General features: G+C 38.5%; 1 protein-coding gene across 1 annotated transcript in view; it reads left to right on the top strand.

Annotated features, from left to right (window-relative positions):
• NPC1L1 (NPC1 like intracellular cholesterol transporter 1) overlaps window positions 1–5921 on the top strand; it is a 74883-nt gene extending 68962 nt beyond the window's left edge. Inside the window, exons 18-20 of the mRNA XM_053719454.1 lie at window positions 519–632; window positions 1029–1191; window positions 5427–5921. Of these exons, the coding sequence (XP_053575429.1) occupies window positions 519–632; window positions 1029–1191; window positions 5427–5548 (399 nt within the window). The 3' untranslated portion in view covers window positions 5549–5921. The remainder of the gene's footprint in view (window positions 1–518; window positions 633–1028; window positions 1192–5426) is intronic.
• The last annotated feature ends 7543 nt before the right edge of the window (window positions 5922–13464 follow it).

Raw genomic sequence — 13464 nt, 5'->3', positions numbered from 1 at the left:
TGTAAATATTGATGAATTAAAGTGCCCCTGTTTTTAATTGAATTTTTAAAAACTGGGCACTTTATCATCAAAATTTACATTCAATTTAGCAAAATAACTAAACATGTTCAAAAGTATTTATTGTTTTTTTTTCCCCCAAGAGGTCCAGGCTGTAAATTTTAAAAGTCCAAATTTTCTGTAAAAGCTGCCGAGGGATTGGAATACTGTTGATTGTCCTCATCCTTATTATTGGGGTGTTATAATAACAATAATGTGTTTGAAAATCAGGTAATAAGTAGGTTATTGCTAGGTTCTCTAGAAATAATCTGAAAACCTTTAGGACAGTCATGAAAGGCACTTCACCCAGGAATTGTTATGGATTGGAGTGTGGGACAATTACAGTGTTTTTTTAACGGAAGTACATTTATGACTTTGTGCCCATGCTTGGGCATATTAGGAAAAGCCTGATACAACCAATCCTCCGCTAATTTCATTTGTCTCTTGTCTCATTATATCTCTCACTTTTATTTTCCCTTTAGGCTATTGGAATATCCGTAGAATTTGTCTCTCACCTTACGCGCTCCTTTGCCATCAGCTGCAAATCCACCAAAGTGAAAAGAGCCAAAGAAGCTACAATCTATATGGGAAGCGCGGTAAGTTAACAGCGCATAGGTAATTCAATATGGTATAATAGAACTGTAGGAAAAATAATGGATGCAGGCACTCAGGCTAAGTTGAAAAATAAAATGTACCTTTTATTGTACAATTAAAACATGAGAGGTTCCCAAACAGTGGGCAGACATAGTTAGAAGCAGTCTAACGCGTTTCATGCCCCCTGGTGGTGCTTATTCTATAATAGAACTGTATAGAGGAAAAGACAGTGAGAAGATCATAAAATATGATGAGCACACGGGACAACAAAAAAGATAAACCTAGTCAGATAGGTGACATGAGGACAGCATGGGATAAGTAGGCAGATTATGGGACGGCATGTAGGCAAATGTTTGCAAGTTCCTCACTAAATTTTATCTCCTCTGCCCCATTAACAGGTGTTTGCTGGAGTAGCTATGACCAACCTTCCAGGGATCATCGTCCTGGCCTTTGCTAAAGCTCAGCTTATACAGATCTTTTTCTTCCGTCTCAATCTTACCATCACTCTATTGGGATTAGCACATGGGCTCATCTTTTTGCCAGTGGCACTCAGTTACTTTGGTATGTTATCATCAGCACTAAAGGGTTAATGCAGTAGTTAATTAATTAGTATTATTTATACGTCTGGAGATAACCCCCGCTGCCCGAGAAGGGTGATTTCTGCTTTCTCTGTGCCATCCTCCTTTTCACCATATCTTTTTTTTTTTATTATTTCTCACTGTTTTTCTTTTCTTAGTTTTCCAGTTTTATCCTGTTTTCATTTATTACTTATATTCCCTTTGCATAGTTCTTGTTCTTTGCACCACAAACTAATGAACGACTAACCATGCCTAGTTTTCACTGTCTCATTTGCACTAATAGTACACAGATTATTAAAGGGACACTGAAGCCAAATTTTTTATTTTGTGATTCATATAGAGCATGCAATTTTAAGCAACTTTCTCATTTACTCCTATTATCAATTTTTCTTCGTTCTCTTGCCATCTTTATTTGAAAAAGAAGGCATCTAAGCTAAGGAGCCAGCCAATTGTTAGTTCAGAACCATGGACAGCACTTGTTTATTGGCGCTGTCCAATCAGCAAGGACAACCCAGGTTGTTCACCAAAAATGGGCCGGCATCTAAACTTACATTCTTTCTTTTCAAATAAAGATACAAAGAGAATGAAGAACATTTGATAGTAGGAGTAAATTAGAAAGTTGCTTAAAATTGCATGCTCTATCTGAATCACAAAAGAAAAAAATTTGGCTTCAGTGTCCCTTTAACCCCTTAACGACCGAGGACGTGCAGGGTACGTCCTCAAAAAAAAGGCAGTTAATGCCTGAGAACGTACCCTGCACGTCCTCGGTTTGGAAAGCAGCTGGAAGCGATCCTGCTCGCTTCCAGCTGCTTTCCGGTTATTGCAGTGATGCCTCGATATGGAGGCATCCTGCAATAACCTTTGGTAGCCATCCGGTGCAGAGAGAGCCACTCTGTGGCCCTCTCTGCACCGGAGATCGGTGGCTACCTGCGTTGGTGGGTGGGAGCCGGACCGGGAGGCGGGTGGCGGCCATCGATGGCCCTGGTTATGTGCAGGGGGGGCGGGATCGTGGGCGGGGACGAGCAGGGGCGCGCACGGACGCGCGCGCGTGCACGGGAGGGCGGGGGCGGGCGCGTGCACGGGGAGGGAGCGGGTGGGAACCGCTACACTACAGAAAATGATTTAATAAAAAATGTATAAATATATCGAAATCTTAAAAAAAAAAAAGATCAGCAAGGTGGTGGGGGATTGTCTGTGTGGGGGGGGAAAGCTACACTACAGAAAAAAGCCCCAAAAAAATAAAAAAAGCACTTTTTTTTGCAAACTGGGTACTGGCAGACAGCTGCCAGTACCCAAGATGGCCCCCAATGAGGCAGAGGGGAGGGTTAGAGAGCGGTTTTGGGGGGGATCAGGGAGGTTGGGGGCTAAGGGGGGGATCCTACACCCTAGCATATGTAAATATGCTAAAAAATTTTTTTATTTTTTTTAAAAAACCCTTTTATTTTAGTACTGGCAGACTTTCTGCCAGTACTTAAGATGGCGGGGACAATTGTGGGGTGGGGGAGGGAAGGGAGCTGTTTGGGAGGGATCAGGGGGTGGGATGTGTCAGGTGGGAGGCTGATCTCTACACTAAAGCTAAAATTAACCCTGCAAGCTCCCTACAAACTCCCTAATTAACCCCTTCACTGCTAGCCATAATACACGTGTGAGGCGCAGCAGGATTTAGCGGCCTTCTAATTACCAGAAAGCAACGCCAAAGTCATATATGTCTGCTATTTCTGAACAAAGGGGATCCCAGACAAGTATTTACAACCATTTGTGCCATAATTGCACAAGCTGTTTGTAAATTATTTCAGTGAGAAACCTAAAATTGTGAAAAATTTAACTTTTTTTTCAATTTGATCGCATTTGGCGGTGAAATGGTGGCATGAAATATACCAAAATGTGCCTAGATCAATACTTGGGGTTGTCTACTATACTACACTAAAGCTAAAATTAACCCTACAAGCTCCCTAAAAGCTCCCTAATTAACCCCTTAACTGCTGGGCATAATACACTTGTGGTGCGCAGTGGCATTTAGCGGCCTTCTAATTACCAAAAAGCAACGCCAAAGCCATATATGTCTGCTATTTCTGAACAAAGGGGATCCCAGAGAAGAATTTACAACCATGTATGCCATAATTGCACAAGTTGTTTGTAAATAATTTCAGTGAGAAACCAAAAGTTTGTGAAAAAATTTGTGAAAAAGTGAACGATTTTTTGTATTTGATCGCATTTGGCGGTGAAATGGTGGTATGAAATATACCAAAATTGTCCTAGATCAATACTTTGGGATGTCTACTAAAAAAAAATATATACATGTCAAGGGATATTCAGGGATTCCTGAAAGATATTAGTGTTCTAATGTAACTAGCGCTAATTTTGGAAAAAAGTGGTTTGGAAATAGCAAAGTGCTACTTGTATTTATGGCCCTATAACTTGCACAAAAAGCAAAGAACATGTAAACATTGGGTATTTCTAAACTCAGGACAAAATTTTAAAACTATTTAGCATGGGTGTTTTTTGGTGGTTGTAGATATGTAACAGATTTTGGGGGTCAAAGTTAGAAAAAGTGTGTTTTTTTCAATTTTTCCTCATATTTTATATTTTTTTTTATAGTAAATTATAAGATATGATGAAAATAATGGTATCTTTAGAAAGTCCATTTAGTGGCGAGAAAAACGGTATATAATATGTGTGGGTACAGTAAATGAGTAAGAAGAAAATTACAGCTAAACACAAACACCGCAAAAATGTAAAAATAGCCTTGGTCCCAAACGGACAGAAAATGGAAAAGTGCTGTGGTCATTAAGGGGTTAAAGGGCATTTGCAGTTATATATATATATATGTATAATATTAAAAACAAATGTCTGATGTGTTAATTTTTATGTCACTGTAAAGTGACTACCCTTGGTCATCCTTTTTAGAAATGTTGTTATAAGTAATACAGAGAAATAGACAGTGCTTCCACCACAGAAGGAAAGCGAGGAAAGACTTTCTTTATTTTAGTGAAATCATTTTTATTCATTTTTTAGCAAATAACAGGATATAGACATAAACACGATATCTTAGAAAAAGATTCACATAATAACAATATAACATAAATAATAAGATAGAGAGAAAGAAAACTAATTGTGTAGCCCATTAACAAATCTGGGCAAGTCAGACTTGTTTTTCATACAGAAAACCTCTAAATTGTTTCTAATGCAGCAGAGGATTATGGGCAAGATACGCAAATGAGCTTCACAATGCCTTTTTACTTCAATCTGCTTTTTAGTCAGTGCGGCATGGTTGGGTAGTCAGTGGGTCATGGTTGGGCAGTTAGGGGGCATGGTTGGGCAGTCAGTGTGCATGGTTGGGTAGTCAGTGGGGTATGGTTGGTCAGTTAGGTGGCATGGTTGGGCAGTTAGGGGGCATGGTTGGGTAGTCAGGGGGCATGGTTGGGTAGTCAGTGGTTATGGTTGGGCAATCAGTGGGCTTGGGTATAGTCAGTTCATGGGAGTGGCTGGATATTTCTGAGTTAGTTTAGAAGAGTTGGTTTCACTTTGTGAAACAGGGACATATAAATGGAAGGAAAAGCAGTTAAAGGGGCAGATGAGAGCTCTGTGACAGTGTAATACAGCTACCCAAAATGTCTCCCTCTCTGCTGTTGGTTTGTTCTTTCCAACACCTAATTAGATTTTAAGATGTCAACTGAGTAGGGCTATCTAATACTCCTTCCCCAGTCCTGTCTTTATTTTATTTCACCCTCTGTATATGCTGTAAAATCTTATGTGCATTACAAATAAAGAAAGTAATAATAATATTACTAATAATTATACATTAATTTGTCCTTAAAGGAACACTTAAGTCAAAATAAAACTTTCACGATTCAGAGCATGCAATTTAAAAAAAAAAAAACTTTCCAAATTATTTCCATTAAAACGTGAACAATATTTTTATATAGTATACACACTTTCTAAAGGCACCAGCTCATAGTGAGCATGTGCAAGATTTCACAGTGTATACATACACGCCATTGTGATTGGCTGATGGCTATCACATGATACAAGGGAGGAGGGAAAATTTGAAATAACTTTGTAACTGAAAATAAAAATCTAATGCTCATCTAAAATTATTTAATTGTCATTTGTAGTTTCTAGTTACATACATATCTAAGAGTAGAAAAATATTGGGAACAAATTGGGTGTTACATTTTGTAAAATGCAATATTTAATTTATTAACCCTCTTCATGCAGGCCCTCAGACTAACCGAGCCATTTTATTGGAGCGTCAAGAGGAGGAATATAAAGAGAAGCAAATGAAAGAAAATAAAGTAACAAATATATACAGCAACACCGTTTTTAAAGGAGATGAATAAAAACTTACTACCTAGCGCACATTAGGTGAATGCAAGATTTCAACAGCATTGATAATCTCACAGCTGCAAAGTGAAGAGGACTTCCTGATTATTTTGTGAACATTTTAACGATGGCTTCTTACACAGATACCTCTGTAATCTCTGCCAAAAACCGCTTCTATTAGTGATGTCACTATACATTACTAAACAAATGTTAGTTACAGATGCACTAACCAATATTTTTCTAGGTGTTAAATCATAATTGTGTGTTAACAGCTAGTTGGTTTTTATGTGTACAAATTTAACTGAAATTTATATCTTAATGCAAATTGTGATATTGTATCATCCTTTGAATAGTTGTGCATTAAGAAGTGCTTAAAGGGATACTGAACCAATTTTTTGTCTTTCATGATTCAGATAGAGCATGTCATTTTAAGCAACTTTCTAATTTACTCCTATTATCAATTTGTCTTCATTCTCTTGCTATCTTTATTTTAAAAGCAGGAATGGAAAGCTTAGGAGCCGGACCATTTTAGGTTCAGAAAGTGTAACCCAAGTTATGAAACAAAAATGGGCCGGCTCATAAACTTTACATTCCTGCTTTTTAAATAAATATAGCAAGAGAACTTAGAAAGAATTAAAATAGGAGTAAATTAAAAAGTTGCTTAAAGTTTCATTCTTTATCTGAATCATGAAAGAAAACATTTGGGTTTAGTATCCCTTTAATTCCGCAATCAGAGAAATAGCAGCTAAGGTATCAGGCATTAAACATGGCTGTTCCTTCTATGAGATTGATATCGCTATCTTTTTTGGTTGTTATCATCCGCCACCTACCACGATCTCATAGCAGGTGACAGACGTTTTGCTAGTAATTTTTTTCAGATAATGAAATCAATTTTAAAAGCACAGAAAACACTTTTCAAGGGAATAAAATAATGAGCATTTTTTTCTCAATCAAACTTTATCCGTACATGATTTTATATCATAGCTCCTTTAAGGAGAGTTTGAAAATATCTCCTACTGAGTAAAATGTATTGATGGACAGAGCTGCAATAAAGGACACGCCATAGGTTTGGGGTGAATAACGTTTTTTTTATTATTGTTATATTATAACCACAGATATTGTACAATAAAATTGTATTTTTGCACATTGTCTTTTCTTAAAAAAAGCAATTGTAAGGCTGAATAGGCTGTGTTGTATAGCAATGCCTAGTTATTCAGCAGCTGCAAAATATACAATATTGAGATAAAGGCTATTTAGTCAGAATAAAAAGTAACTTGTAGGAAAAAAACCCTAAGTGAGTTGGGGAGAAGGGATAAATAAAAAAAAGCAAGCAAAGTAAAGAAAAAGAAAAGAATTAGATCAATGTCTATATTTCATCATTTGTTTTACTTTATGCTGATAGTTGTCTATTAAAGGGACACTGAACCCAATTTTTTTATTTCGTGATTCAGATAGAGCATGCAATTTTAAGCAACTTTCTAATTTACTCCTTTTATCAAATTCTCTTCATTCTCTTCTTATCTTTATTTGAAATGCAAGAATGTAAGTTTAGATGCCGGTCCATTTTTGGTGAAACACACTTAGTTGTTCTTGCTGATTGGTGGATAAATTAACCCACCAATAAACAAGTGCTTTCCATGGTTCTGAACTAAAAAAATAGCTTCGCTGCCTTCTTTTTCAAATAAAGAAAGCAAGAGAACTAAGAAAAATTGACAATAGGAGTAAATTAGAAAGTTGCTTAAAATTGAATGCTCTATCTGAATCACAAAAGAAAAAAAATTGGGTTCAGTGTCCCTTTAATGACCAACCTACTTTTATTCCCTGCTTTAGCAGAGCTCCTAACTATCCCAGTCTATCCCCATCCTGCTCTCCCTTTACTTAGAATGTCCCAATTTGTAGAAGTCAAACCAGGTACTGTCTAGTCATGACCCTGAGCTGCCTAATCATAAAACATGGCACACACAGGACCCTGCTCATGTGACAATGACCCTCCCCGAATCTCGCCCAGCCTCACCTATGGAACAGTACTACCTCACCACTACGTTGTGTATACTATATTGGGAGTATGTTTTAAATATGCAAAGGATAAACCAAAAAGTAGCAGATTATGAACATGCATTCTTTAAAGGTCATTTTCAATAAGCTTATAATGTAGACAATAAATTACAAATCGATTGCAAGAAACTCCAGATGGGTCGTACTCCTACATATAAAATCACTGCAGCTCTGATAAACATCACATGATATATAGATACAGTATGTAAATGATCTTTTGCTTATAGTTAGATTCCAACACACATAAAATACATTTCACCATGATAGGGGGTCTTTATTTATTTATATATTTATTCTTTGTTTTCTACATTGACCTGATTCTTAAAAAGGCTGGCCATGTCTGTAAAATATGGCTTGATAGCAACCGTACATATAGCTTAAAGGGACATGAAACCCAAATGTTTTCTTCCATGATTCAGATAGAGCGTGCAATATTAAATAACTTTCCAATTTATTTCTAATATCTATTTTTTTGTTCTCTTTGTATGGTTTGTTCAAAAGTATACCTAGGTAGGCTCAGAAGCTGCTGATTGGTTGCTGCATATATATGCATCTTGTCATTGGTTTTCGGCAAGCTCCCAATAGTGCATTGCAGTTCCTTCAACAAACGATACCAAGAGCATGTTGCAAGTTTGATAGATGAAGTAAATTGGAAAGTTGTTTAAAATTGTATGATCTATCTGAACCATCAAAAGAAAAAATGTTGGGTTTCATGTCCCTTTAAATCATACTATTAATCTATAGGTATAACTTAAATAGATATCAGAATGTACATTTATAATTGCAATCAAGTGTTTGGACATTTAAAAATTTAATTGATAAAATCACACAGAATTATATGAAACTGATGATATTATGGATTAAAGGGACAGTCTGCACGGTAGTCATCTTAAAGTCTTACTTTAGATTAAAGTGAAGGTAAACTTTGATAAATGAAAGCCCGTTTTTAAAAAAATACTATTAAAAACAGGGGCACTGTCATTCATCAAAGTTTACAAAGCAGCCGTTTTGATTAAAAACTTACCTTTTTTCTTTTCACAGCCAGAGCAGCTTCTCTCACCCGGAGATCCTCTCTTCACACGTCATCAATGACTAATCCAGCTTCCTCCCATCACGGCTTTCCCCCCAGGGTAGTCATTGCCTGAGGCCATGCCGTGATTGGAGGAAGCTGGATTAGTCATTGATGATGTGTGAAGAGAGGATCTTCGGGTGAGGGAAGCTGCTCTGGCTGTGAAAAAACAAAGGTAAGTTTTTAATCAAAACGGGTGCCTTCTAAACTTTGATGAATGAAAGTGCCCCTGTTTTTAATAGTATTTTAAAAAAACAGGCTTTCATTCATCAAAGTTTACCCTCACTTTAAGCTGCAAATAGCCTCCAGCACCATTTCTATATCATGCAGCAGTAACAGTAAAAAAGTTATTTTAAAATGACTATTGTTTCTGGTCACTTGAAATGCCTGCAAAGCTCCACCCACTGATGACATCATGATCTGGGCTGCATCTAGTTCCTCTGCTGAATAACATTGACAGTCTGTTGAGTCCAATTAGTTAGTCTATTGTTACTAGCGAAGCCTGTAATGCAGCCCAGATCATGATGTCATCAGTGGGTGGAGCTTGGCAGTCATTTCAAAGTGACCAGAAACAATAGTTATTTTAACATAACTTTTTTACGGTTACTGCTGCATGATATAGAAAGGGTGCAGGAGGATTTTGAGATTCAAAAGAAGTGCAGCTACTCCTCCCCCGTGCAAGCTGTTGTAAGGTAACTGCCAAACCCTATGTAGAGCAAATCCAAACCATAAGTCAGCAGGACTGTCCAGGCTTTATATAAAAGTCCTTTATTTCAACAATACTGGATCAAAAAAATACGTTTCGGGTCAACACCCTTAATCAATGGACAGTGCTGCTTACTTCTGTTTTGGATTTGAAGGAGGATATTGGCAGCTTAATCTAAAGTAAGACTTTAAGATGACTAAGGTGTAGACTGTCCCTTTAAGTGAAAAACCCTTGACCCCCTGAGTCGTCAAGCAACGACCCCTAAACCTTTAAATAAAATTACATTCTTATAAATGTAAATAAAACACAGACACTTAATCGTTTGTATAAAAAACTTGGCCACAGCCTGTTTATTAAATAACATTTGAAAAACACTTAATAAATAACTTCTTTGAATTATATAAACTTTATGAAATAGAAAATGGTAAAGTTCAACCAAAACAAAGATGCTAGCCCCCATCATAAATATTAACTTCCCTCTTCTTGTTGACCAGGCCATATTTAGATTCACATGGACTTAAATAAGTCCGTTACTCATTTTTACCCCCAGCTCAACGGGACCCCGTGCCAGAAGAGCTACTTAAACTGCTCTCCCACCCAGTGGGGAGGTTAACCTATTCAATTTAGGCCATAGTTCAATTACTGACGTGAGGGGACTAGCACCCGCCATCAGCTGTGACAAACACAAAACATAAACAACAAGGGAGGTAGGGAGGGAAACTTGCTGCTGCGTCTAAATTCTGACCTAAAATGTCCGCCACTCCTCCCCTTAAGTACCTCCCCTGCAAGGAACCACCCCTTTGCTTACACCTAGGGGCCTGACTCCTCCCATGGGGTCATGGGCCCCCTCCCCTATGCTCCGTGTGTCCTGGGGCTGACTAGGCATTGGTTAAGTGAAAAACACATTAGGCACTCATTATCAATACTGAATTAGAAATCATGATTTTGTTAATTTTCCCTAAATGAAAATCTGTGAAGAAAGAAAAAAAAAAAAGGACTACTGGGCCAAAATGTGAGATCTTAACTTTTTTTTTTTTGCATCAAACCATATATTTAATTTCACAATAAATTGAAAAAGCCACAAAAGCGGTAACTCATAATTATAGTACATGCAGGATTGAATAAGGGTACCCTTCTTAAGGATTCAGGGAGCTCCCTGTTTCTGTATAGCACCAGTCATTGGGTAATTCCACCCAGTTAACAGTCCCTTTATTAATAAGCATTATACGAGCGTCCAAGCAAATTGCTCCTTAAGATGCAGAACCCCATCTGAAGGTATGGTTAGTATTAAGCAGTCTCCCCCACAAGCTAATAAGTCCAGCACATAGTCATAAAATCTCCATAGCTGCACATTGGCAGTACAATGGTCATACTGAACAAGTCAGTTTGTGAAATTTCTGCCCTACTAGATGAGTCTTGGGGGGCCTATCTATCAAGCTCCGGATAGAGCTTGAGGCCCGTGTTTCTGGCGAGCCTGCAGCCTCGCCAGAAACACCAGGTATGAAGCAGCGGTCTAAAGACCGCTGCTCCATAACCTGTCTGCCTGCTCTGAGCAGGCGGACAGACATAGCCGCAATTCAACCCGGTTGACACCCCCCTGCTGGCGGCCGATTGGCTACGATTCTCTTGTGAGCTGCTGGTGCAATGCTGAATACAGAGAGCGTATTGCTCTCCGTATTGACTTTGATAAATAGAGGCTTTGGTCAGTTGTAAGTGCTATTAGCAACAAGAGCTCAGCCGAAAAGCGGTACACCACACGCATTCACAGAACAGGGATGCTGAAGCTCATAGAACTTAAAGGGACAGTATACACCAATTGTCATATAAATGCATGTAATCCACTACTATAAAGAATAATATGCGTGGATACTGATGTAAACATCCAGTATAAAACCTTTTAAAAACTTACTTAGAAGTTGCCAGTTTAGCTCTGTTAATGAGGTTAGTCTTGGACACTCAATGAAAGGATCTGGAAAGCAAAAAGAGCAGACACTCCCACTCCCCCCTCCCCTGCATATGAAAAGAACCTTTACACAAACAAGAGCAAGCTGGAGTATTAGGTAGACAACAGTCTACTTCTAAAACTTTGGGGCTTGGTTTGGAGTCTGAAAATTAGCACAATGTTTTTTAAAAAATAAGCAAAACTACATTTTTACAACCCCCCCCCCCCCCTCAAAAACACAAAAACTATTGGCTTTATAAATGGATCATCTACAAAACATTAATGCAAATAAAAATCTAGTATACAATATCCCTTTTAAAAGGGACACTTAAGTCGAAATTATACTTTAATGATTCAGATAGAGCATGCAATTTTAAACAACCTTTCAATTTACTTCCTTTAACAATGTGCACAATCTTTTTATACTTTTCCTTCTTAATATGGGGAGAGTCCACAGCTGCATTCATTACTTTGGGGAATTACTGAACTTGGCCACCAGGAGGAGGCAAAGACACCCTAGCCAAAGGCTTAAATACCTCCCCCAGTCATTCTTTGCCTTTCGTCACAGGAGGTTGGCAGAGAAGTGTCAGAATATTTCGGAGTAGTCTCTTATGGAGGATAGCACTCTTCAAGATGGGACTAGGGTTTTAAGTAGTCCTGTCAGCCTCTCAGTAAGAGCATTGATGAAAGTTAGAGTCCGGAGATGCAGGGAGAGAAACTTAAAGGACTGTGTTACTGTTCCACGGCATAGATTCCGGTAAGATAGTTTCATTTTTTTACAGAATCACAGTGTGGCTCCTTTTATCTATATGGAATCAAGGGTTAATATCTCATGAGGGGGATTATGAACAGTTGGGTTTAATCATATATGCTTTATTTGATTTTATGCTGCTTTATGTGTAAGATGTTTATGGGCTTATAGGCCGAGATGGAACATACAGGTTTCACTTTGAAGGTTGTGCAGTTTAAAAGCTTGGCATGCTTTTTCTCATAGCAGGGACGGTCCTGCATTGCGCACCATGTGACCGGTATGGTTGAGGCTTCCATTTCCTTTCTCTTGACCGAGTTACTACCGGAGAGGATTTTTATCTTTGTTCTGTCTGGGTCATAGGAGGTGGTAAGTGCCCCAGCCATTGGGGGTATAAAGGTGCCATTTTTTTTTAAATTTATATAAAGTTATTGTTTTTCTGTAGTCCTCCGCATATCGTACTTTAGCTATGGAGGATTCTGATTCATTAGAGGGTTCTCCCTCTCAATTATGTTCCATATGCCTTGATAAGAGGATTATATCAAATAAGGTTGACATGTTTGATACCACTGAGCCGTCCACCTCTGAGGAGTCCTCTTTCAGTGAGGTGCACACCCTACATGCATCTTTTTATACACATGCAGCTTCCCATTGCATTGCTAATCCTCCATATGGAGGGGGCCTTTTTTCTATACGTCGGTGTCTGTGGCCATAAGTGCTTCCCCTCGCACTGCTAAGCGCAAGTGAAAGGTTGAATCTTGCACACCTGCCCAGGTGGCATCATGTAATTTGTCGGATATATCTGAACAGTTATCCGAGGATGAGGTTCCCTCTGAAACTTCAGAGAATGAACTTTCAGGGTTGGAGTCTGCTGCCTATAATCCTCTGCATGTGGAGGATCCAGTTTTTAGATTTAGGACAGAACATTTATGCTTTCTACTAAGGGAGGTTTTGACTACATTAGAGGTTCCAAAGGCCGAGGTGCCAGACGAACCTCTGGGTTAGATTCCTCTTCCCGTCGTCTGCTTTTTAAGGATCCCGGTTCCGGGCTCTCTGAGGGTGGGTTTTCTTTTTCCCATCCCTACTTGGTTGGCGCTATTTTTATGCTTGACACACGTAATACTAGCCCGTGTGAGGATAGTTTGTCGTTCATAGAGCCGCTGGATATAAGGATGGAAACTCTGTTAAAGAGAATGTTTCAACCTATGGGATATTTGCTTTTACTGGCGGCGCTTGTCGCCGCAGTTGCTACCTTTTGGTGCGTCTCTTTCGTGAAAATGATTGAGGTGGAGGGTTCCCTCGACATTTTTCAGGAAATAATTTTACGGCCTTCTTAGTTACTAATTCTTTTATCTGTGCTGTTATCACGCAGATTAATTCGCTTATGGCTAAGACTTCAGGTTTTCTGTTCAG

The sequence above is a fragment of the Bombina bombina genome, chromosome 6, assembly GCF_027579735.1.
Source record: "Bombina bombina isolate aBomBom1 chromosome 6, aBomBom1.pri, whole genome shotgun sequence".
Lineage (NCBI taxonomy): Eukaryota > Metazoa > Chordata > Amphibia > Anura > Bombinatoridae > Bombina > Bombina bombina.
This window is presented reverse-complemented; position numbering and strand designations above follow the sequence as displayed.